The sequence below is a fragment of the Cyprinus carpio genome, chromosome A8 (assembly GCF_018340385.1).
Source record: "Cyprinus carpio isolate SPL01 chromosome A8, ASM1834038v1, whole genome shotgun sequence".
Classification (NCBI taxonomy): domain Eukaryota; kingdom Metazoa; phylum Chordata; class Actinopteri; order Cypriniformes; family Cyprinidae; genus Cyprinus; species Cyprinus carpio.
This window is the reverse complement of record NC_056579.1, coordinates 23575252-23601744: the sequence shown is the minus strand read 5'-3', so window position 1 is coordinate 23601744 and position 26493 is coordinate 23575252. Positions and strand designations below refer to the sequence as shown.

The 26493-nt window shown below is 37.0% G+C and overlaps 2 protein-coding genes across 2 annotated transcripts; one reads left to right on the top strand and one right to left on the bottom strand.

Annotated features, from left to right (window-relative positions):
• The first annotated feature begins 177 nt into the window (after positions 1-177).
• Positions 178-9777, top strand: LOC122145964. Its single transcript, XM_042762883.1, has 9 exons — positions 178-385; positions 820-964; positions 2128-2478; positions 3404-3659; positions 5633-5750; positions 6070-6214; positions 6464-6563; positions 8039-8149; positions 9520-9777. The coding sequence occupies exons 1-9, from the start codon at positions 178-180 to the stop codon at positions 9568-9570; spliced, it is 1485 nt and encodes a 494-aa protein (XP_042618817.1). The 3' UTR covers positions 9571-9777.
• A 1235-nt stretch (positions 9778-11012) lies between these two features.
• Positions 11013-23263, bottom strand: LOC109092734 (methylenetetrahydrofolate reductase-like). Its single transcript, XM_042762882.1, has 12 exons — positions 23108-23263; positions 21772-22015; positions 20852-21090; positions 20435-20545; positions 20085-20278; positions 18513-18763; positions 16952-17086; positions 16686-16866; positions 14439-14621; positions 13224-13325; positions 13014-13133; positions 11013-12817 (listed from the first exon to the last, which is right to left on the bottom strand). The coding sequence occupies exons 2-12, from the start codon at positions 22008-22010 to the stop codon at positions 12599-12601; spliced, it is 1974 nt and encodes a 657-aa protein (XP_042618816.1). The 5' UTR covers positions 22011-22015; positions 23108-23263; the 3' UTR covers positions 11013-12598.
• Positions 23264-26493: the final 3230 nt, after the last annotated feature.

The following is a 26493-nucleotide window of genomic DNA, read 5'->3' as shown; positions in this document are numbered from 1 at the left end:
ATGTCAACTGCAACATATACATGTAATGTAAAACACATATTTTATATTTTATGTTGGCAACATGGAACATGTGAGTGTGTGTGTGTTAACATTAGTGGTGTGTGTGTGTGTGTGTGTGTGTGTGTGTGTGTGTGTGTGTGTGTGTGTGCGTGTGCGTGTGTGTGTGTGTGTTCTAGCATGTTTTGTGGTTGGCTGAGGAGTGTTCAGGTCTGTAAGCAGAGGCAGGCACTGGCTCTGTTCTTTACACACTGCAGACTCTTGCGTGTGTGTTTCTGTCAGTGGAGAATCATCTGCACTCAGCAGCAGCTCGCCAACAGCAAAACACAACACACACTCCACCTGAGAGCCAAAGCCGTCTTACAGCAGTGGAGGAAACATACACACTGTGAGTCCAAATCATTACTGCATTTGTATCATTGCATGTTTCCTTTGCTTTTCTTTCTTCATTCAAATAAGTTTAGAAAAGTTTTCCTTAAAAGGCCTATATATAATTAAAATTCACATATAATGCACAAACATATTCATATTGCCTTACACAGGTGCATTACATGCATATGCATTGCATATCAAATTAATAGAAAATTATTATAATTTAGAATTAAAGGCAGCAAAGTATTATATGGTATTCATAATTGATTATAATGTAGTAGGAATAATTTTAATTGCATTTTACGGGCTTTAAATAAAATGTTACAAATGTATGTATAGTTTATGCATTTGTTAACTGTTTCATTTATGGTTCATGCCTCATGCTGTGTTTTACACAAAATTTGTGGCTCACCAATAAAAGCACATCCAGTATGTGTTCTTGTGATTCAGTCAGGATCAGTCAACGCGCTCTCCTGTGTGAGCATGACGAGAGGAGGAAGACTGTCACGAAGAGAAGAACGTTTCTCATGTGGAGTCAGGTAGTGGAGCATTTCAGAAGAGCTCAGCACTGTCACAGAGGAGCCTTAAAGCACAGGTGTGTCTGTGTGTGTGTGGGTGGGTGTGTGTAGAAATGACAAAACGCACAGTTGTCTATTAGTGGACACTGTCATCCAAACAACTTAGGTTATCAGATAAGGGTATCACTCATTTGAGGTGTGCCTTGTACAAAAGAAAGGAAAAGTTTATAATTAAAAAAGTTGTCTATTAGTGGACATAGCAAAAAATATGATATATATGTATGTAATTTATGTATACATATATATGTTTTATATATATATATGTATATATATATATACACAAAGGTTTGCTCCAAATGTTTTAGGTTGAATGTCAGTATATTACAATTAAGAATTAATTAAAAACAGAATATAGGCTTTATTTATTTAATAAAAACAGTGATATTGTGAACTATTTTTACAATTTAAAATAAAATTTCTATTTTAATATATTGCTTTGGTTGAAGTTTTATTTTTAGTTTTTTTATTTGATTTGATATTATTTCATTCTAATATGTTTATTTTATGGTAAATTTCTTATTATTAATGTTGAAAACAGTTGTACTGCTTCATATTTTTGTGGAAACAGTGATCTACAATGAATTATTTTTAAATTTTTTCCAGGATTAATGACTAGACAGTTCAAAAGAACAATGTAGATTGTTTTCTTTTTTGTTTGTTTGTTTTTTTTTTTTTTTTTTTAATCATTCACTTATTTTTACATTCCTACAAAAACAATGTAAAGAAGCATTTGTCACTTTTCAGCAATTTAATGCATAATGCTGAGTAAAAGTATAAATTTCTTGAAAAGGTAAAAAAAAATAATAATAAAATATAATAAATAAATCATACTGACCTGAAACTTTTGAATGGTTGTGTAAATTTAAACATAATTAAATGCTGTACTCTAAGAAAAATACAGATTGTAAACCAAATCACTAACTGTTTAATTTATGTTTCATGCCTAATGCTGTATTTTACAGGCAGGAAAAATAAAAATAAAAATTACGGACATTTCCTTCAACACAATGGAATGCATAATTCAAAATATGGATAAAGCACTTGTGGAATATCAATATGAAAATTCCTCAATTTTAGACTGTACACATTGGACTGTATCTCTTAGAGCACTCACTGTTTTAACTGTTTTAACTTGTTCATGTGACAGTCTGCTGGAGATGGCGTTCTGTTCTGCCCACAGGTGTTTCTCTCAGTGGCTCCATCAGTTAGAGCTGCTGTGTGTGAGCAGAGAGCTGGAGGAGCTCTGGACACAGAGACTGCAGCGGAGAGCTTTCAGCCTGTGGCAGCTCAGACTCAGCCGTGCTCGCTCTCACCTGCATCACACACGCCGCTGGAGAGACACGCGGCAGCTCCGTCTTTATCTGAGTGTGTGGAGAGAGAGACTCGATGAGAGCAAGAGGGCCCGTCTGTGTCGGCTCAGACAGCAGACACACGTCATGTGCAGGATGAGAAACACGCTCCTGTGCTGGAGAACAGCGTTCAGCCAGAGGCTCCGGAGCAGAGATCACTGCACACAGACACAGCAGAGGAGGTGAGATTAGACGTGAATTAACATTTACCTTCCCCCTGCTGAATGCGTGCATTAAGAACTTCACAATTCATGTTTTCTGAAATCTTACTTTTAAATATGCAAGTGAGGCATTAGCTAATTAAATATGGACTGATCTGCAGAACAGAAATTGAAATCACTGGATAAAGTCAGGTTCAAAATTCTAAGTTAAATTTTTGACATATTAAAGATTTTTACAGAGGGAATTGTTAATATCTCTTTTTATTCCTACATGAATCAGAAAATACTGTCAACAACTAGAGAAAGGAAAAAAAAACATTTTTACCATTTCAATATTATATAAATCAAATGAACGATAACATGAAAAAACGCTCTTTAAGGATATATGCATTATAATTTAAATCTACAGATTCAAATATAAAGAATAATAACATAAACAATAATAATAAAATAAATGTGTATTTTGTTTTTCTTTCTAGTAGTCACTAGAAGAGATGCTATTGAAGCAAAATCTCAAAATAACCAGTGCATGAAAAAAAAGTCTCTTTAGTGTTTATAGAATATTCCGTCATAATTTACTCATCATCGTGTTATTCAAGTATATATGACCTTCTTTCTTCCATGAAACCCAAAATGAGTTGTTTAACAGAATGTCAGAGCTGCTATAAAAAGCAAACCTATTATAAAAGCAGTCCGTGTGACTCGTGCACTAGTTCAAACTTCTGAATCCATGTGATAGATTTATGTGAGAAACAGCTGGCATTTAACAAGAATTTTCTGAGACACGCAAGAGTCTGGCATCAATGCCGTCAAACGTTTTTGACCTAAATGAACTGAGAAAAGCTTCAATCGATCGATCGATTGATCAGTCAGTCAGTAACAGTGAGGTGCATTTCTGTGCTGTCATCGAAGCGATTGGCTGTATCAGGTCTTGTTCTGCTCTCAGAGCTCTGCTGGCGTGGCACAGACAGACCGTATCAGCGCAGAGACTGAGGTACAGAGAGGCCTGCTTCCAGTACAGCCGCGAGCTGAGACTGCAGGCTGCTGTATTGAGGCAGTGGAGAAGAGCACTGATCCAGGGTCAGCAGAGGCAGTGTGTTCTGGAGAGCCTGCTCATCATCTATCATAGCAGACTCAGTGATCCAGCTTCTCATCGCTGGAGATCTGCGGCCACAGCATTTAACAACAGATTACTTCACAAGGTTTGATTCAGGTCTTCAATTCATTTAATATATTATATTAAATTTACATTAAGTCAACACATTTTTAATGTATTAAAATATAATAAGTAAGGGTGCTTAATTATTATTTTTTAATAGTATGTAGTTAATATCAATAAAAAATAATTCATATTTTTATTATAAAATGTATGTTTTTTTAAATCTAATTTTAATTGAATTTTATTTGTATTTTTATTTTTTATATATTTATATATTTTTTTTTTCTTTTTTTTTTATATAAAGTTGTTGGTCATTTTTGTATTTTGTATATAGTTTTAAAGTTGATTTATTTCACTAATTCCATTCAAAAAGTGAAACTTGTATATTATATTCATTAATTACACACAGACTGATATATTTCAAAATGTTTATTTCTTTTAATTTTGATATAACTGACAACTAAGGAAAATCCCAAATTCAGTATCTCAGAAAATTAGAATATTGTGCAAAGGTTCAATATTGAAGACACCTGGTGTCACAATCTAATCAGCTAATTAACTTAAAACACCCGCAAAGGCCTTTAAATGGTCTCTCAGTCTAGTTCTGTAGGCTACACAATCATGGGGAAGACTGCTAACTTGACAGTCGTCCAAAAGATGACAATTGACACCTTGCACAAGGAGGGCAAGACACAAAATGTCATTGCAAAAGAGGCTGGCTGTTCACAGAGCTCTGTGTCCAAGCACATTAATAGAGAGGCGAAAGGAAAGGAAAAGATGTGATAGAAAAAAGTGTACAAGCAATAGGGATAACCGCACCCTGGAGAGGATTGTGACACAAAACCCATTCAAAAATGTGGGGGAGATTCACAAAGAGTGGACTGCAGCTGGAGTCAGTGCTTCAAGAACCACTACGCACAGACGTATGCAAGACATGGGTTTCAGCTGTCGCATTCCTTGTGTCAAGCCACTCTTGAACAACAGACAGCGTCAGAAGCATCTCGCCTGGGCTAAAGACTGGACTGCTGCTGAGTGGTCCAAAGTTATGTTTTCTGATGAAAGTAAATTTTGCATTTCCTTTGGATATCAGGGTCCTAGAGTCTGGAGGAAGAGAGGAGAGGCACACAATCCATGTTGCTTGAGGTCCAGTGTAAAGTTTCCACAGTCAGTGATGGTTTTGGGGTGCCATGTCATCTGCTGGTGTTGGTCCACTGTGTTTTCTGAGGTCCAAGGTCAACGCAGCCCGTATACCAGGAAGTTTTTAGAGCACTTCATGCTTCCTGCTGCTGCCCAACTTTATGGAGATGCAGATTTCATTTTCCAACAGGACTTGGCACCTGCACACAGTGCCAAAGCTACCAGTACCTGGGTTAAGGACCATGGTATGCCTGTTCTTAATTGGCCAGCAAACTCGCCTGACCTTAACCCCATAGGAAGCGTCTCGCTTCTAAAAGGACTGGACTGCTGCTGAGTAGTCCAAAGTTATGCAGAAGAGCTGAAGGCCACTATCAGAGAAACCTGGGCTCTCATAACACCTGAGCAGTGCCACAAACTGATCGACTCCATGCCATGCCGCGTTGCTGCAGTAATTCAGGCAAAAGGAGCCCCAACTAAGTATTGAGTGCTCTACATGCTCTTACTTTTCATGTTCATACTTTTCAGTTGGCCAAGATTTCTAAAAATCCTTTCTTTGTATTGGTCTTAAATAATATTCTAATTTTCTGAGATACTGAATTTGGGATTTTCCTTAGTTGTCAGTTATAAACATCAAAATTAAAAAAATAAACATTTGAAATATATCAGTCTGTGTGTAATGAATGAATATAAAATACAAGTTTCAAGTTAAATAAATCAACTTTTTGAGGTTATTCTAATTATATGACCAGCACCTGTATATATATATATATATATATATATATATATAATATATATATATATATATTAACTTAAAACACAAAGACTGCGTATAACTGCGTTTCTTTTGGGGTTTTTTTTCTTCTTTTTTTTCTTTTGCAGTGCTTCAGGTGTTGGACACATAGCAGGGGTTTGTTGAAAGTAGCAGACATGTTTTGTATAAAGAAGAAAAGAAATGAAGCCCGGTTTGTCCTGAGGATGTGGTCACTGTGGGCTAAAGGTAAAGCAGTTTATTTACACCTTTCCCTTGTGGATACCATTAAATTCTCTATGAAGTAATGCAGGCAGTTGAATACACTATTTGAGTCAATCATCTACAATGCACTGCATTAGATAACACAATCTCAAACTTAGTGACATTTGCTGTAGAAAGATAGCACAAACACACATTCCAAGAGAAATATTTCTCAAAATGACGATTGTTATGTTGGAAATGGTGAAGTTTGGAGTGAAATCAGGTATAGCAAATGATGACAGAATTGTAATTTTTGGTTGGATTGTCTCTTTAAGTGTTAAAAAAAACCTTGTTTCTCCACCAGAAGGTAGAGCGCAGAGGCGGATGGGGGAGGCTGTGAGTCTCTGGCTGGAGGGCAGAGGAGTATCTAGAAGTTTCCATCGTTGGGTCAAAGTGTATCAGCAACACCAGAAAGCCTCCCACCACATACAAACACAGCTTTCACACAGGTAAACACTGCCATGGGTTTCCACCAGTGAAAGATGAACATAGGAGACTTCATCTAACACACACACAATGTTCAATCTCAACTCAAGAGTATTACTCTAATAATAAACAGAGCTGATTTAGAGCTAGATTGTTAAAAAGGTGGTTAAAAAAAGGTGTGGAAAGGTTTTATGTATATAGTTTTGAGAGATGAGCTGTGATTGTTTTTGAGAGTATTGATGACTAATAATTAGTGATGTTTTCATGATCAGCATCAGAGCAGTGGAGAGAAGAGGAGAGCGTGGACTGACCCGCCGGTACTGGACCTGCTGGACAAACCAAACTGAAGCATCACTGCTGTGTACACAGCAAGTAAATAATCAACATGAATCAACATTTATTTGATTGAGTTCAATCATTAAGAGACAATAAATACAGCAAAAGTTGAACTAGATGCAGAAAACAGTGAAACTAAAAAGCAACGGTAACCTGCATAAATTATTAATGTTGCGTAGCATCACTGGAATATTGGGTACCGTATTAATATCCACAATTTACAGACCTTCCTCAAAAGGGTTCATGTTGTCAGAAATCCACAAAATAAGTCTCACACACACACACACACACACACACACACACACACACACACACACACACAGTGTATATATATATATATATATATTGTGGCGGGGTGAAGGAGGACACGACGAGTAGGTACAGGTGAGTTCCCCGAAGGGTGGATTTTATTAATGAATAAGGTGGTAGAAGGCGGTGAGAAGAGGTGGTCCGGTGCTGGGTGCACAGCTTCCTCTGTGCTCTTGTGTGCGGTGGCAGTGTGGGTCCGTTGTGCTCTCCCGTGTGCGGTGGGGCTGGCGGTCACACACTGCTCTCTGTAAGCAAGACAGACAAGTAGGATTAGCTGGCTCTGCTGGAGACATCGCTCACCCGTTTGCTGTGCTTAAGTAGGCAGTTCTTGATGATCCGCAGGTGTGGCCGCTCAGCCTGTGACGAGCAGGAGCAGGTGTGACTGCTCGGTTTCCAGGGCGACGCTGATGAGAGCTCGGGACACGTGTCACACTATATATATATATGTGTGTGTGTGTGTGTGTGTGTGTGTGTTCTATGAGTTTGGGCCCTATATTTAATAATGTTATTTTTATCACACTTGAATTTAACTGATTCTCAGTCTTTTTTCACTTTTGCACATAATTCTGTCCCACATTTTGTATACATACTTTTTACTTGCATTCTTTTTTGTTCAAATTCAAATTCAACCATCAAATATATAATATATTACCATATATTACCATGTTATACTTTAAAAACAGTGAAAGACTTAAATAATGTGCAGTCATAGCACCTTAAATACACACAGTTCCTTATAGACATAAATAAACGTTACACTGAAAGAAACGGACATATTATTTGTTCAAAAGTTAGTGTACAGTGTGCTTATTTTTAGTGATTTCAGAGTGTTTGTCATGTTTGTAGTGGCAAATCTGTATTTCTAGTATTGGTGGGGCATATTTTCTTGTACACTCTCAAAAAAGGTACAAAAGCTGTCACTGGGGCAGAACATGTTCAAAAGATATACTAAATTGTCTTAATTACCCCTAAGGGTGCATATTGGAAACTTAAAGGTACATATTGCTATCTAAGGTGTATATATAAGTGCCTTTTGAAAGGGTACCGCTCCAGTGACAGCTTTTGAACCATTTTTCTGAGAGTCTAGGGCCCACACGCCCCTGGAAGAAAGCAGCCAGAACCTGCTAGGAACCTCCCAACAAGATCCTGACAACTATACTATGATTTGATTACTTGACCTAATCCTTCTCTCTCTGGGGCAGTACGAGCGCTGTGTGCTGCAGAGAGCCTGGCTCACCTGGAGAAAGAGACACATCAGGAACAGAGTGTCTGCTGATCACTCAGCCACCGTTAACAGCACGCTATTGGCTCAGGTACAGTAAATCAGACACAGTCCACCACTCTTTAAAATCTCACCATGTTAGCACAAGATAGACAGGGTCATCGTGCACTTATAATAACTATTAGAGGTCATGGTAATCTGCTCTGTGCTTAATCAAACCAGTGTGCCTGTGAATAAACTTTTGCCTTCATTGTTCACACTGTCTTATCAGTGTTAAGCAATGTGGAGCATGAATTCTAGATTACTGGAACATTTGTATGATTTTTTCATCAGCTGAAGGATAAAAGAGTCCAAGAGACTCACAATGCAGAGGCTGTCATCAAAGGCTCCCTTGTGAAAAAAAAAAAACAAAAACAAAAAGTGTTTAATTGTATATACACTTTTAGTGTTTTTCAAATCTTAAAAGTATATATAAAAAAAAAACGTGCTTGCAGATAATATATTATTGAAATTAAAGGCCACTAAATGTATTTCATGACTGGGTTGCCAGGTTGACGAAACAAAGCCAGCCCAATTGCTTCTTAAAACTAGCCCAATCACAGCCAGTGTTTCAGAGGAAACTGGATACCAAAATCACTCCAAAATCATGTTTCAAGGGGTTCCCCTCGGTCGAAATTGAACCCGTGGCAATAGTTTTTCACAAGAAAAACACAGACTTGGCAACTGCTGTCTCTAAAGACCCTTAAGTACCCTTAAAAAAATGCACTTTGTAATGATTTTAAACATTAGAGTATATTTTAGTTTACCGTAAATGCTTGTCAGTACATTCAACAGTACATTTTAACCGTAAGACAGCAGAAGTAATTATAAAATTACTTATAAAGATAAAAACTCAAGTTTCACTTAAGTGGGTCAAAAAATCAGTTGCATTTATATTTAATATAATACATTTATGTTTAATTGCAAATAACATGCAATTAAGTGTCTGAAAACATTACATTTAGTTCACACTAAGTATATTTTTTAAAGTATATTATTTCTGTAATAAGTATGCTTAAGTGTACTTCTTTTACACAATGGCTGCATGCGCACCACAGATGAATGTGACCAAAATGCATTGATTTTCAAGGAAGACAAAGCATGACAAAGTTGAACAGGAAGTGCATAAGCATTTTAGATAAAACTACATAAGACAAGTGAAAACATATTTCAAATATAGTAACATTTAGGTAAAACTGATTTTCTTTTTTTTCATTTGAGCCATTAGAATGTAATGTGATGAATGGGGACATATAAATTGGTTGAAGAAAAACCACCATTTGAAAATAATAAGTTCAGCATTGTGTTAAATGTATGAGTCACATGGCACAATTGGCACCATTCCCTAAGATTAACCCACACAAACAACTGTGTACAGATTGATAATAATGTTGTTTTATTTTTAATTTTTTTTATTGGCAGGTGTTGCAGGTGTGGTGGCAGCGAGCCCACAGGACAGACTTTGAGTCCTAACCAGTTCTGTCTGTTTACAAGCAGAGTGTTAACAGATGAGTGAAGATCATATCAGACTGCAGAAACTCCACACACACCTCCAAAACAATCATCATTTACCCCGAGTATTCAACAACACATTTACACACGTCCCTTCTGTCCAGTCTGGAATGGCTAATTCTCCTGCATAGTGTTTATTTACATTAGGCTTTCCCCTGGAGAGAAAAACCAGTCCCATAGATTTACACCGAAGGAAGGAGCCCATCCCAACAACTTGACAGCGGGCCTTTTTTCTTTTTCAATTTTGTTTCAACACTGTTTGCAGTAGATGAACAGTGAGCAGGGCCAAATATGAACACTTGCAGCTGAGCTAAATTGTGATTGATTTCAGGTGAGACTGGGCTCTTTAAAAGCAATTTTTACATACAATATGTATATATAGCATTGGTGTAGAATATTTTCCACGCCGCCATTGTCCATTTTAATTATTATTATTATTATTTTTTTATTATTATTATTATTGAAGAAATATAAGTATTTGCTATACTTTTAGATGAATGAAAATCAAATGTTTCAGTTTGCTAAGTTTTTTTTTTTTTTAATTCTATCAAGATATTTCAATCCTTTTAAATATTTTAAAGCTGAGTATAATTAGACAAAAATAATTGGCTAACACTTTTTAGTGTCCTTTCATGTTCTTACCATAGTAATAACAGTAAATTATGCATAATTACAAACAATTAACCCTAAACCAATCCCTAACCCCATAGTAAGTACATGTTATTAATTAATATTTAACTGTACTGACAAGGACACTGAAAACAACACTTTATTTTTACACTTTGCTATAGATATTTTTATTTAGTTTGTTTTCCATGATATTCACACACCTGGGAATCAGTTTAAAAATAACCCATTTTTTTCCAGGCAAGATTCATGACACATTAATCATACTTATTAATTGCAAAATGCTCTTAAGTTTTAAGACAGAGAAAATAAAAAATAACAATAAAAAACCTTTTTGAATTCAGAGAGCTTAAAACCACCCAGAGATGTAATGGATTCTTGCACATATACAGAGAAAATGAGTTTCATTTCAAATAGCGACCTGCACCAATAAGTAATGCTTGTGGGGGTCACATATAAATGAACCAGTTTAATAACCATGTTTATGTAATGATGATTGCACATGTCTGTTTAAGCAAAAACGAGGTCAAGTTCATACCGTTGGCTTACTTCCAACAAATGTGTTTCGCGTGACGGGGAGATAAGACGACGCACGTGGATTCGAATGTGTGCAGCTGCTGAAGTAATATCTGCTGATGGCAGCGCACCAATCCTTCACCATCATCAACCGCAGCGCGTCCAACAGAGGCATGGACTTTGAGATGTGGGTGAACTCACAATATAAATGTTATGTGAATCACAAGCAAACAAATGATCCAATGATAGTGTCAAACGTGGACATGTTGGCACAGGGGGAGGTGCGTGTGTTTATTGAGCTTTCTATTGCCAGCAGAACAAAAATGGTCAAACCACTCAAAAAAATGAATAAAATCTAAAGTGTACATCTATGATGGCACCACATTACAACAGTAATCACAAATCACAACCGTTACAAACTAGTTACTCCAACAGTATTCACACATGACTGCAAAAAACAAAAACAAACATAAGATGGAATCTCACCAAACTGGGTTTAGGATGATTTTGTTTTCATTATTTTCATTAAAAACGAACACATTCACTCCCAATTCTCATTACTGTAACTTGGAAAAGTTCTATAAAACCTAAATGATAAATTATTTATCTATCCTGGTAGTTGTTTTTAACCACAGTAATGATCATCAAGAGTAAAACATCCAGATGCATTCAGGCAATGAGAATTTGGAGTGAACATGTTATCAGTTCTTTATCTTTACAGTTCACGCAAAAATGAATCATCAGCATTTACTCACCTCACGTTGTTCCAAATCCATAAAACGTGTGCATTTTTGTCCATCTGTTTAAACTCAATGCATGCAAAACCATATTTTCATTTTCACATTGTGAAAATCTCAATGAGTCAAGCATTTTAATTCATCTTAATATGCATCTTTTAATATGATGAGCAGATTTGATTTAGGCTTAATAAATAAACATTGATCAACGCACATGCATGGAGCACATTGACCATACTTGCTGGAAACGTGCAGGAACTAACCTCATTGGTTCTTGCAGAAGCGGAAATGTATTTGTGTGACACATGAGAACAAACAGTGGTTTTTGCATATTAAACATGCATGTTTGAGCCTCTGTTTACCATATTTGACGTGCTCTACTTGTGTGCGTCGATCAATCTAAATTACACGTCAAAGAAGCAGCATAAATTAAATCTGTTCATCATATAACACGATCATATCTCTTTAGAACGCTTGGATTGATCCTTTTGTTTGTTACAATGTCTTTATGTACTTTTGGAAGCTTAAAAATTTCGGTTGAATGGACTTTCAATGGATCGGAAAAACAAAAAATCGAGAGAACAATAAAAATATCTTTATTTGTGTTCTGAAGACGCATGTAAGTCATACGGGTTGTAACAACATAAGGGTGAAATAAACGAGTTTCATGTTTTCGTTTCTGGGTGAACTAGCCCTTTAAACAAAAATTTCTTTTTTTGATTTTGCATAGAAATATGACCTGTTTGACACTGTATACTGTTTTGATAAGATTCACCGATACAGTAGCCATATACTGTATTTTGTGTCCACACGTTTGACTTTGAAAATCATATATTGAACATGCAATATCCCAAATACTGTCTATAAATAGTTAAAAATGTAGGATAAAAATATAAGAAAATGGCACCCAAAACTGCAAACATAAGTCCCTTTAAAGATTAAGGCGAATCATCTTCTGTAGTGCTACATTTGTCATAATGTTTCCCTATGCATTGGCAGTGAAGATGAATTAAGCTCCGAAACTGAGTAAAAACACTGTGAAGTCTTCAGGATGTGCGTCGAGACGTCTCAATAGCAGCGCAGGCAGACTTGACGAGTTCTGTGTGAGGCTACGACTGACTTCCCTCCTCCTGAGTTTCTGGAGGGGAGTCCAGGAGCGTGAACATGTCTTCGATCACCTGCCACAGACAGCTGTCCAGCGGGAAGTCGTTGTCCACCAGGTTGATGAGGAAGTAGTTGTCGTGGATGTACTGAATGATCATGCGTGAGGGCGACTCGTCCTCGTACAGCTTTGCCCATTGTTCAATCCACAGCGCAAAAGCCTCGTCCTGTGGGAACAGACAGACATGATGTCGAGTTTATCTTTTAGTCTCTCTTATCACTCAGACGATAACAGTGAGTGAACACCTGGGACAGTGTACAAGTGTGAGGTCAGTGAGGATGTGCAAGCCGTTTAAACAAGACCTGATACATTTGCATCGCTTAGTGGTTGCTAAGGTGGTTACTAGGTGGAAAAAGCATCACCTTCCAGTACATAAAGCTGACTGGATCCACGACGGTGGGCTGAATGATCTCTCTGCCTGGGAATATGCCCCACGTCACAGCGTTGGGCTGCATTTCATGGGCATTCGTAATATTCTTGCCCTAAAAAGAAGAGAGAATATTTTTTTTTTTTACAAATGTTAAAAACTGGAGATTCTTTCATGGATCTTGTAGGGAGTGCTGGTGGTTTACCTGAACGTTGACTATATGGTAGTTCACACGAGGTTCATACTTCTTCAGCACCTGCAGAAGCGCAGTAACATTTTCGCTGGACGTGAAAAACTCCAGGTAAGCCTGTCGATTTCAAGAGGTGAAAATAAAGAAGCTGAAGGAATCATTTCCAAAAGTAAGCCAATCTTAAATAAACCTAAAAGATAATAAACCCCAAAATAAAGCCACAAATGACCAAGTGCACAGTTCCCACAGTCTCACAAGCAGAACTAGATCTGATGTACTCTATGAATTAATGCTATAAATTTACTGACAGCATCACTAGCATTTTTTTATTTTTTTATTATCAATAATATTCTATTATAGTTTGTTGTGTATATTTTTTTTTTTATATATATAGGTTTTTTTTCTTGTATTTTTTAGTTTTTAGTTTTTTTTATTTTAGTTTTTGTTATTTAACTACAGGAAAAGTTTCATTGTCAGCTGACTAAAAAAGTTTTATATTTATGTGTGTGTGTGTGTGTGTGTGTGTGTGTGTGTGTGTAAATGTAATTAAAAATTCTTTCGGCGTTTATTCACCATCATGTGTGAATAATTTGTCCGTGACAAACATCTTTGCTTGTTTCATGTCAGTTTAGTATTGTTAATATACCTTTAGTATTTAGTATTATATAGTAGATTTAGTTATACTATAATATACCATAGTATTTAAAAATATTTTGAATAAGTTGTTATTTTTAGAACTTTTATAGTATTTTAATTTTACCCAAAGGTTTTGCCATTTTTATTAGTTTTTGTCTAAACAGTTTTATAATTGTTAGCTATTCTATTCCTTAAACATACTAACTGAATTAAAACATTATTTTATTTTTATTTCAGTTAATGTTTATTTCATTCTAAGTAATAAGAACATTTTCATGGTTTTATTTTTAGTTAACGATAATAACCATGAAAGAGTGATTACAATGAAACGTGTTTATGTTTTGTCTAGAATTAAACATTTTAGAGTGGAAAGGAAGATTATCAGCAAGAAGACTTACATTTCAGTTTGTTCCTCACACAAAACTATCAGAAGACAACACACAAGTCATATGGTCATTTTTTGAGCTCAACAAATCCTTTCATTTCATGGAAAAATAAGTTTTTCAGAATTTTACATCGCACGGAATAAAGTATGCCTGGATTTTCATTTTCGAGTTACCTATTCTTATAGCACTGTTGCATATTTTTGCTGACCTTTTGAAAGACGTATCCCCCTGCAGGGCCCCAGCCCACAATGGGGTCGGATGAGGGTTTGCCATTAATGTTGGGTTGAGAGTTAATGGTCAGAACCCCTCTGCAGTTCACCTTCTCCAACTCATCCTTCAGCAGGTTGGTCTCCGGAGCCAGAGGATCGTCGTTCCACGGCAGACACATGACCTACAGAAAGCAGACAGAAAGCAATCATACAGTACATGCAAAAATTCATGACATGATTGGGGCAGTATGATCAAAATATTACATCACGGAAAAGTACATGCAAAAATTCATGACAATCGTGGAAAAGTTCATTTATTTCAGTAATTCAAACTCAATGTGAAACTCACTTGTGTATTAAATAAATTTAATGCACACAGACTGAAGTAGTTTAAGTCTTTTGGTTCTTTTAATTGTGATGATTTTGGCTCACATTTAACAAAAACCCACCAATTCACAACAAATTAGATTCTCAACAAATTAGAATATGGTGACATGCCAATCAGCTAATCAAATCAAACACCTGCAAAGGTTTCCTGAGCCTTCAAAATGGTCTCTCGGTTTGGTTCACTAGGCTACACAATCACGGGGAAGACTGCTGATCTGACAGGTGTCCAGAAGACAATCATTGAACAAGGAGGGGAAAGCCACAAACATTCACTGCCAAAGAAGCTGGCTGTTCACAGAGTGCTGTATCCAAGCATGTTAACAGAAAGTTGAGTGGAAGGAAAAAGTGTGGAAGAAAAAGATCCACAAACAACTGAGAAGACCCGCAGCCTTATGAGGATTGTCAAGCGAAATCAATTCAAGAAAGTGAACTTCACAAGGTATGGACTGAGGCTGGGGTCAAGGCATCAAGAGCCACCACACACAGACGTGTCGAAGAATTTGGCTACAGTTGTCGTATTCCTCTTGTTAAGCCACTCCTGAACCACAGACAACGTCAGAGGCGTCTTACCTGGGCTAAGGAGAAGAAGAACTGGACTGTTGCCCAGTGGCCCAAAGTCCTCTTTTCAGATGAGAGCAAGTTTTGTATTTCATTTGGAAACCAAGGTCCTAGAGTCTGGAGGAAGGGTGGAGAAGCTCATAGCCCAAGTTGCTTGAAGTCCAGTGTTAAGTTTCCACAGTCTGTGATGATTTGGGGTGCAATGTCATCTGCTGGTGTTGGTCCATTGTGTTTTTTGAAAACCAGAGTCACTGCACCCTTTTACCAAGACATTTTTGAGCACTTCATGCTTCCCTTCTGCTGACCAGCTTTTTGAAGATGCTGATTTCATTTTCCAGCAGGGTTTGGCACCTGCACATGCTGCCAAAAGCACCAAAAGTTAGTTAAATGACCATGGTGTTGGTGTGCTTGAATGCCAGCAAACTCACCAGACCTGAACCCCAGAGAATCTATGGAGTATTGTCAAGAGGAAAATGAGAAACAAGAGACCAAAAAATGCAGATGAGCTGGAGGCCACTGTCAAAGAAACCTGGGCTTCCATACCACCTCAGCAGTGCCACAAACTGATCACCTCCATGCCACGCCGAACTGAGGCAGTAATTAAAGCAAAAGGAGCCCCTAACAAGTATTGAGTACATGTACAGTAAATGAACATACTTTCCGGAAGGCCAACAGTTTATTAAAAATGTTTTTTTTTTTTTTATTGGTCTTATGAAGTATTCTGATTTGTTTCCCTATGGTGGGTTTTTTGTTAAATGTGAGTCAAAATCATCACAATTAAAAGAACCAAAGACTTAAACTACCTCAGTCTGTGTGCACTGAATTTATTTAATATACAAGTTTCACAATTTGAGTTGAATTACTGAAATAAATGAACTTTTCCACGACATTCTAATTTAATTCTATTTTATTGTATATCGTTGTTCATCCAAATTATTATTATTATTTTTTTATGCAAGTTGAAAGTCATCACATCCTGATATCAATCACTTAGTGAAGTGGTCTAAATGAATGAATCATGTTTGCTGATGAACAGACCTCTGCACATCAGTTGAATTCAATATTAATGTGCAAAATGTGCCTATAGTTCTGACATCCTTTGGCAACCACAAATAATTAAAATACTTTGTGCTGATCCAAACAACACCCCTTCATAAGTTCTTCCTTGTCTTGACTTGTCTGGTTCATTTTGTGCTCTGTATTTGTGTATCACTCGATGTGTCATCTACCACAGTTAGCAGAGCTCTGCTCTTATTCATACCCTCATACAGTCCAGCTGTGCATTGGCTGTGGGACTCTACCTTATGTCCACTGGGGTTGGTTTGGCCAGTGATGTAGTTGGTGAAGACTTCATACACACTCTCCTCGTTCATTAGTTCCTCACCCCACATCTGCAGGAGGGCCTCTTTGGGAGACTTGCTCTTCAGGTAGAACAGGTAGTAGTCTGTCAGCTCGCCAAAGGCTGGTGAGGAGGAGTTACCCCTGACAAGATGGCAAACACGGGAAATCACTTTTCTGCAACTACCCAAACGTAAAACTCAGAAAAGAAACATTTCAATGCATGTACCATCTTCCGTTGGGAAAGTCATCCCAGTCTTGCGTTCTGTAGATGTAGCTTTTGGGTCGGGAAGCCCAGAAGATTGGCCTGACATCTTCTACCTTACGCTTCGGATGAGCGCTGACGGCCCAGGGCAGAGGTCGCCTAAAGGTAACCAGATTAACGCAAAAAAGTCACCATCTCACGAAGCCTGTCAAAAACAATTCCAGGCCATATTATACCCCAAAAATCAGAATTTCATATATTTTGCTTAAAGAAATTTGTATTTTAATTTTTTTTTTTTTTTTTACCATGACAGTTTTTCAGAATAATTAAGCACATTTTAATATTTTAAGTATTAAAATATTAAGTTGAAACAAATCTTTGCATTACATTTCATTTTTACTAAATAAATGAGTATACGAATAATGAAAGTCCTATAACTCAAAATGTCTAACAATATAGTAATGACTTTTACTTCTTTCTTTCTTTTTCTTTTTTGCATTATGATAATGAAAATTTGGGAGAGGGTGCTACTCGGTGTATATATATATATATATATATATATATATATATATATATATATATATATATATTAGTGCTGTCAAACAATGAATCACATCCAAAATAAAAGCTTTTGTTTACATGTGTGTATTGTGTATATTTATAATGTATATATAAATACACACACATACAGCATATATTTTGAAAATATTTACATGTATATGTTTATATTAATATAATTTATATAATGTATAAATATATTTAATATATAAACAACATTTTTCTTAAATATATACATGCATGTGTATTTATAAAAACATAATAAATATACATCGTACTTTACATGTATATGTTTATATATATTATGTATATATATATATATATATATATAAATATATATATATATATATATATATATATATATATATATATATATATATATATATATACACACACACACTCCATATTAGTGTCTTATAACATATGGATGCGATTAATCGTTTGACAGCACATATGTATTTTTTTTTTTTATTAGTTTTTTTTTTCCAATTTTTCCCTTTTTTTTTTTTATATATTTTTTTTTTTTTTTTTTTTGTAATTTTTCTTGATTCTGTTCAAACAGTTAAATACAGTTTTTGTAATCAAAAAGCGTATCTAATTAACTGAAATTATGTCTTTTTGTGATTTATTATTTAGGACACTTGTCCATATTGAGATTTCAAAAAATGGTACAGCACTACTTTTTGATTTATTCATGCAAAATTTGTCAAATTCCATGTTATACAATAATTCCGTTTTTATGTCTGGATTCCATGATTCTGTCCCATTCATCATAAAGCCCTATTATATAAAAGCAATACAGAACTTGAGGCCCTGGTTCCAGTGATTTAACATGAGCCTCCGTGTTGTGCCTTATAGCCCTTATAACCATGGTAAAATCCCTGTAATGCACAGCCTCTTACTTCTTTATTATCCCAGGGCATTAAAGTTACAACCATGCTGCATGTGGGCATGTACTATTCTGTCGCCAATGAGCAGCAGGATGTAGTCAATGGATTTCCTGTTAGACTGACAGACACTCACTCACCGTGGATCCTCGGCCCATAAGCCCAGCTGTCGGAGCACTTCTATGGTGGCCACCTCTCTGTTGAGCGTGTAGAAGTGCAGGCCTGGGACCTCTCCACTGGCCAGAAGAACCTTACACATCTCCACCGCCTGCTGGATGCCGTAGCTGCGAATGGCGGCGTCATTATCCTTGATGGGCTCAATCACCTGCATGATCTCCTCCGGCACTTCCAGTTTGGAGAGTTTGACCAGCTGACGCAGTGAGTGATACCCCTGCGCAAACAAAGGAAATTATAACTATGAAGACTGAACCAAGGAAGAAAATGTTCCAAGAAAGAAAAGCATACAGGTTTGTTGTTTTATAATTGATATTATAAGTATGTGTTTTTGTGGGAGGGATATTATTTTCATAGAAAGAAAAGATGAACTGGATTTTATTATAATTTCATACCGTTGTCCGAGGTCCACTTTTGACATTTGCATGGTTTTACATTCAAAAACATCAAAATCAATAAGCAATAGGCTATTTTCTACCCTGGTTTTGAGGCCGGCTCGAGAAACGCTGGGTTTTTATGGGCGTGCTGCACTGAAGGCTTGGAAGTAAACACCCCCTGCTGTGATTGGATAACAGTTTTGCATCGTAAACTAACTTTCTGTGAGTCTGTTTGACAAGCTACGTCCTTCATAGTTAGAGTCCTCTGTGACTTTGGTTAGGCACGTACATAATCATGACATGTCAAGCGATCTCCAACAAAGCAATAGTGACATATAGTATAAATATTTTTTTTTATTCACATAAGTGTGTTGCACCATTCCTGTCGGATCTGATATAGACGCACAGCATTGCTTTTAAATCTCAGTCTCTCTGCAAATCCAGCGTCGACCTGTGTCTTGTTCACAAAGGTATCCGTGAAGAAATGAAGCTCAATTTGAGCTGAAACTTCATTAAAAATAGAGTTCAACCACGCATTCCTAATATTTGAATCTGAAGGAAGGTTACGCAGCGACTGTGTTCTTCCACGACCAGGCACTGATTTGGTTCAAAAACATTTGGTTGTTGATCAAAAACAACAACTATTAAGTGCTCTAAATGTATTCATATATAATCTGTTGAAGGCATAGGACCATAAAATGTGTGTCCAATCATATTTCTCGGTCCGAGGGCTATGATAGGCTGTCCGCGCAGACATGACATGTCATCAGCATGTTCATTACTCTATTGCAGACCGAGCGAGATTGGAAGGCGTTATTATTGTAATATTATGTGCTTTGTACTGTAATGTTTTTTCACCGTTGAATGAGACATGAGCTAATCTGACAGCATTGCATTCAGTCCTCCACCAACGCCGTCTCTCATCGTGTTGCTGTTTAGTCTCTGCTCTGTCTGTGTGTGGTTAGGGCAATAAATACATTCATCACACCATTGCATAAATTCCAAGACAATCTATTATGATGTTTGACAAGGCGCATTAAGAGTGGCCTTTAATTGGTCTTTTGCAATGACATGACATCATATGACAATTTGTGCAGCAGTGTTTGGTTGACGAGATAACTGGATGACTTCCACATCACTGGTCAGATTCTGTTGATGTACCTGAATAGGGAAGATTCCTGGGAGAATGGGGCAGGTGATGCCAATGGCCCGGCAGTCTTTGACGAATTTGAGGAAGGTCTCTGCCCTGAAAAAGAGCTGGGTGACGATGAAGTGTGCACCAGCATCCACCTTCTCCTTCAGGTGCCTGAGGTCTTCGTCATAGCTCTCTGCCTCTGGGTGCCCCGTCGGGTAACCTATCATTACATTGCATGCAAAAATGACCATGAACAAATGGATCAGACTCCAATGTGTTTTTTTGGTCAACTTTATCATCCGCCAGGCGATAGCAATGGTTATAGTGATATCGAGCTTAGCAAACACCATTAACGGCTTGTCTTTCTAATGCTCACCTGCAACACAGATATCAAAGTAGTCATCGCATTCACAGCGAATGTGCTTGACCAGGTCTGTAGCATAGTTGAAACCGCCATCTTCCTCCACCCAATCTTCCCCAATAGGATCTGCAGAAAAATCAGATGCGCTCATGATGCAGGACTGTCCCAAAAGCTGAAGATCCATGATGGCAGATGAACTTGAGAAATGCTGATTATAAAAAATGAATTTAGTGATAGCTCAAGCATAGTTTAAACTACAGTCTATTTAAAAATGGACTATTTTACCAAATATTTTACATGTAGCAACTGTTGCTGCCATTCACAAGTGTTTCAAATCAGTCACTTAATGAGGATCCAAGACTATTAGGGTTTGAAATAGAGCTTATTTGTTTTTGGAAAATGTGTTGTTTGGACCAAAGTCGCCGTTCATACCTCCTCTCAGGGCCATGATATTCTTCAGGCCGAGCCGCTTGGCTTTATTTAAATGGGCTGTTATTTTCTCTTTCGTCTGATTGCAGCACGTCAAATGCAGGACGCTCTCCAGCCCGCAGTAATTGACCGCTGTGCTTGCTATCATCATGGAGGACGTTTCTTTATCGGAGCCCGGATCTCCAGCCGGATGCCAAGTGACGTCAATGAAGAGAGGACCTCCAGAACCCATCCGGTCAAATCTAACACACAAAAACAAAAAACTTTCATTTCTGCACAACGGTAATGAGAATTTACATAATTTTCAAACGAGTCAAGCCAAAATAAATACATAGGGGTTGGACAAAATAATGTGAACACCTGGGAAATAGGCAATGCTACTTTTTAAAGGCATTTTACCACCATTTGCCTTTAATTCAGCTTCCAGCCTCCGCAGAATAGATTCATACAGCTTTTAAAGGTAGAGTAGGGTGATTTCGGAAAGGCTTGCAATAGCAAGCTAGCTTTGAAAGCATAAGGTCCCACCCTCCCTGCAAATCACTCTCCAAAGCCACGCCTCCTCCAAAACACATGACCCGAGGCTAAACTGAGGTTTGCTGTCACTTTGGCCGCAGTACTTCTGTTTTGTTAGGACGCAATCATTCCTAGTGCTCGACAGACCCTATCTTTCACTTTTGGTTTTCATCCATGATAAACAACCCAGAAGAGCTCCTGGAGGGCCACAGTCCTGCAGAGTTTAGTGATTTTAGTTCATACCTGTTTAGATTTTATATATGTATGTTTTAATTAAGCCTGAAGGACTTGATTAGCTGGACCTGGTGCATTTAATTAAAAGGTTGAAGCTAAACTTGCCAGGGCTGTGACCCACCAGGAACACAACCATATATATATGACCCGGACATGGTTTATTTTTGCTTTCCTACCTAGAGATAAGATTGACGGCTCCAGATGCTGTGCGAGGTGGGAAGAACTCGAGGGAGAACCAGTGGTCCCCAGACTCAATCCTCCGCTTCATCTTGTCCCGCAGCCGGTCGGTGCGGTCGGCGTCCTGTACCGGGGTCGAGCACCTGGAGCTCTCTTTGGAGCTCTCTCCGCTGTTACTGACCCCGCTGGAGTCGCTCTTAGAGGACTGCCAGCCTACGTCAGCTCTTTGGTTCACCATGTTTCCTGTGCACAGGGAGAATGAAAATCACCCGACAAACCTTTACACAACAAGATCACATCAAGCTAAGGTGACTTTTTTAATGTCTCCAAACTCTAAACATTAATGACACTGGCTATGTTAAAAATGGAAATAAAAGTTTATTATTCAACATTGCACAGTATGCCCTTCAACAGTGTTACACATCATTCACCTCACAAGTGTGAATCCAGCTATAATCCTGCATATGAAAACTGTTATTTTGCATTTTCAGTCAAATTTTCTGTAAAAACGTCTTAACATTTGGCAGTGTGACACTATAAAAGGTCAACAGAGTGAGTTGTTATAAAAGTGCAGATGTAATGACTTCCAAACCATTTGTCCGTGTGGAAATGCAAAGTCAGTCCCACTGCATTATGGGATACAGTATCCAGAGTACAGCATGTTCTGATACTGTTCACATGACATTTGAATCTATAAACGATGTAAATTTATTATTTCAGTAACATATGTGATTGAAGACATTAGATGATTAATATATTTTAGTAAACAGCATTTAACACATTATCATTATAATGTTCCACTGAAACGTTTGATTTAAAGTTTACTACTTGAACATTTATTACTGACAGCTAAAATAATCAGTACTTAATATTCAGCAGGCTATTTTAGTATTAGTTTATTAATTCGTCCTGATCTCACGCGTCTCTTAAAAGTAAATAGTAATACATGCAAACGTTAAAAAGCATAATAGAGTAACTTAAAAAGCGCTCTATAGATAAATGTATTATTCTTATTCTCATGACGATCCTGTTTGCTGAATGCATGAAGACTTATGAGTCTATCACGCGCTACTTTACACATAAGGGAGACACGGCATTCCCTCAAAAGGATTTTGAAGAACACTATTTTTAAATGCAAGAAACAAACAGGGTTTTATATGACATGATAACTCGCTTTAGGATTGATTTGTGCATCTTTCTGTGTTGTCCATAGCTCGACCGGGACATGCGGTTCCGCGTGACAGCACCGGTCCCTTTAATTAGACGAACCGGAACCGAAACCGAAACACTCATGCAGACCCTGTAATAGTATAAAAAACGCCTTTCCTCCATTACCTTCAACCTTTTCCCAATCCTCCAGGAGTTATGAGAGGAGAGTGCAGTCCCAGGGCGGCGCTGTACTCGAGCTCTTGCTAAACAGCGTGTGCGCGGACAGCATGGACGACAAAGAGGCTGGCGTGCGATCGACAGACCACGCCCCCTTCGTGCGGGGCACGCCCACTCGCGACCATACGACCTTCCCATTGGATGCAGCGTCTGTCATCGCTTATGATGCAAACACACCACATGTACTCATTAATAATTAAATGAGCTACGACCATACAGAAAAAAGAAAAAAAAAAAAAGAAACGAAAAGAAATAGAAAAAAGTTAATATATTTATCCAAACTCTTTTGTTTATTTTCAGATTACTGTAATACACATGAGCTTGGTCCATCCTGGCAACTCAATTATTATGACATAAAAAGTCGATGTTAAGTGATTTTTTATGGTATAATGAGTTTTAAAAATGAGTTAATTAATAGTATAATGAGATAAAAAAATAAATAAAATAAAAATAAAAATTATTGAGATGAGTTTTGACTTTTTGTGTCATAATTGTAATTGCTGTCATAATTTCGACCCTTTATCTCATAATGTTGACTTTTTGGTCATGATGATAATTTACTAAAGCATTGATTTTTCGTATGTGGCGGAAACGGGCTTCCATCACCTGTATGTTATATATTATATCTATATGTTATAGATCAGTATACAGAGCTGGATAGTAACTGATTATTGTCTGGATTACGTAATCAGATTCCAAAAAAATAAGTACTTCTTCTTTTTTTTGGATTACGTAATCAGATTCCTAATTCAATTCAATTCAATTCAAGTTTTATTTGTATCTTTTTCCGATACAAATCATTACAAAGCAACTTTACAGAAAATTAAGTTTCTACAATATTTAGTAGAGCTTATCAGTGGTGACTGTCATTTCATGTGCATATAGCAGAAATGTTCAGAAAAATAGACTTAACAACTATTAACAGCAATTATGCAATCAAACTATAGCAAAATGTGGTAGTTCTGTATGTTGTCTCTTGGGGTTAGCATCATCTGAGGTCCTCTGAGGTGTGGCATCATCTCTTCTCAGGTGTTCTGGATCCAGACTGGAGCTTGTGTAAATCCTAGTTACCACGGGATGTAAATGAGAGAGAAACAAATAGAGACATAATTAGCGTAGCTGCTGTTCCAGCCAAGTAAATTAATTCGTTTAACCAAGCTAAAGAATAATAATGCACATTTGATCAGTAACTGCAGTCCAAAATTATGAGATGCATTATTTGAATGCTTGGCCAAAGAGGTGTGTTTTTTAATCTAGATTTTAAACAGAGAGAGTTCTGAGCCCCGAACATTATCAGGAAGGCTTTTCCAGAGTTTGGGACTGCCAAATGCAAAAAGCTCCTACCTCCTTTAGTGGACTTGCTAAAGGTACTATCAAAAGTCCAGCTTTTTGACCTTAGGGAGCTTGGGTTTGTAGGTTGTATAGAAGACTAGTAGGGTATGCAGGAGCTAAGCCATTAAGGGTCTTATAAGTAAGTAATAATATTTTGTAACTGATACGGAACTCTAATAGGTAGCCAGTGCAGAAGACTGTAGTAATTGGGGTATATGATCAGATTTTTCTTGACACTGGTAAGGACTCTAGCCGCTGCATTTTTACCTGTAGCTTGTTTATTGAGGATGCAGGACAACCACCTAGCAGTGCATTACCATAGTCCAGTCTAGAGGGTCATGCAAGCATGAACTAGCTTTTCTGCATCAGGAACAGGTAACATGTGTTCGTAGCTTGGCAATGTTTGGAAGAATGCTGTTTTTGTAACATGGGAAAATCATGATTTTCAAAAAGACAAGTTACTGTCTAATATAACACCCAGATTTTTTACAGTAGAGGAAGTAACAGTACATCCGTCTAGTTGCAAATTGTAATCTACGAGATTCTGTGTAATGTTTTCGGTCCAATAATTAATATCTCTGTCTTATTCTGAATTTAATAGGAGAAAATTAGTGGTCATCCAATCTTTTACATTTTTAACACACTCTGTTAGCTTAGATAATTTAGAAGTTTCACCTTGTCCTTGTTGAGATATATGTTGAGTATCATCAGCATAACAGTGGAAACTAATCCCGTATTTTCTAATGATATAGGGCAACAGTACGTAATTGAAATAGCAGAGGACTAGGACAGATCCTTGTAATTTTACACCTGAGATGACTCCCCCATTTAGATAAACAAAGTGGTAGCTTCTCGGACAGGTAGGATCTAAACCATCTTTGCCCTTGGATACCTGTAAAAATCTATCTATGAGTATGTCGTGATCTAGGTGTCAAACGCAGCACTAAGATCAAGTCAAAAACTAGCATTAAATGCAGAAGCAGCAAGTTATTTGTAATTTTAACAAAGTGCAGTTTCTGTGCTATGATGGGGGGGCCTGAAAACCCGACTGAAATTCTTCCTAGAGATCATTTTTTGCAGAAAGGAGCACAATTGAGCAGAAACAACTTTTTCTGAAAATTTTAGACATAAATGGAAGATTTGAAATGGGTCTGTAATTTGCCAGTTCACACTAGAATTTTGTTTTCTTAATAAGAGGCTTAATAACCGCCAGCTTTAATGGGTTTGGGACGTGACCTAAAGATAACGACAAGTTAATAATATTGAGAGCGTTTTTTTCTGCTACAGGTAACAAACTCTTTCAGTTATTTAGTGGGTAAGGACTTGTATAGGTGATAAGTTTTATTTAGCTCTTCTCGGTCTATAGTTGTAAAGCACTGCTTCTTCTTTTTTAATTAATTTTCTAGAAGAAAGTGTACTCAAATTACAAATACAAAGTGTATCAACTGCGATAAAACAAAATCAAACAAAGGCAAAACCGAAACTAACCAATATTAATAATTAACATTATTAAGTTATTCAAGCTGTTAATAAGGTTTGTAAAACATATTTCAGAAGACAGGCTCCTTTCCCATCAACTCATGGGTTTGGTTGAGTACAGAACCATTATCTTTAATATATTGAAAGAAGGGACCCCACAGCTTCCAAAACTTATTAGAGCCCTTCTTGAGGGACAATCTTATCTTTTCTAACTTGATAAAATAAAGAACATCAGATAACCAGCGAGAATGTTAGGGGGGCAATTTAGATTTCCCGTTCATCAAAATTAGTCTCCTAGCCAAGAGAGTAACAAAGGCAATTAAAAGTTAAGTTTCTACTAATTAGATTAAATTAGATTTTAAAATACTCGTAATCAGACTACAGTAACTTTTTTATTGATTACAAATTATTCACACAGTTACAGTAAATGATTCATAATTTACTGATTCTCCCTAATTCCTCTCTCTCTCTCTCTCTCTCTTAAATTTTCCCCTTCTAAAAAAGTCTACTTTTTGTCTTATCAT

What these genes read in the sequence shown, in the direction of transcription:
- LOC122145964 (XM_042762883.1), top strand. Translation starts at nt 178, where the DNA reads ATGTTTTGTGGTTGGCTGAGGAGTGTTCAGGTCTGTAAGCAGAGGCAG. An exon ending in AGAGGAGCCTTAAAGCACAG is followed by an intron (nt 965 to 2,127) that starts GTGTGTCTGTGT and finishes TTCTGCCCACAG; the next exon opens with GTGTTTCTCTCAGTGGCTCC. An exon ending in ACAACAGATTACTTCACAAG is followed by an intron (nt 3,660 to 5,632) that starts GTTTGATTCAGG and finishes TTTCTTTTGCAG; the next exon opens with TGCTTCAGGTGTTGGACACA.
- LOC109092734 (XM_042762882.1), bottom strand. Translation starts at nt 22,010, where the DNA reads ATGGTGAACCAAAGAGCTGACGTAGGCTGGCAGTCCTCTAAGAGCGAC. An exon ending in GACTTTCCCAACGGAAGATG is followed by an intron (nt 16,867 to 16,951) that starts GTACATGCATTG and finishes CCATCTTGTCAG; the next exon opens with GGGTAACTCCTCCTCACCAG. An exon ending in GGGGATACGTCTTTCAAAAG is followed by an intron (nt 13,326 to 14,438) that starts GTCAGCAAAAAT and finishes TGAAATCGACAG; the next exon opens with GCTTACCTGGAGTTTTTCAC.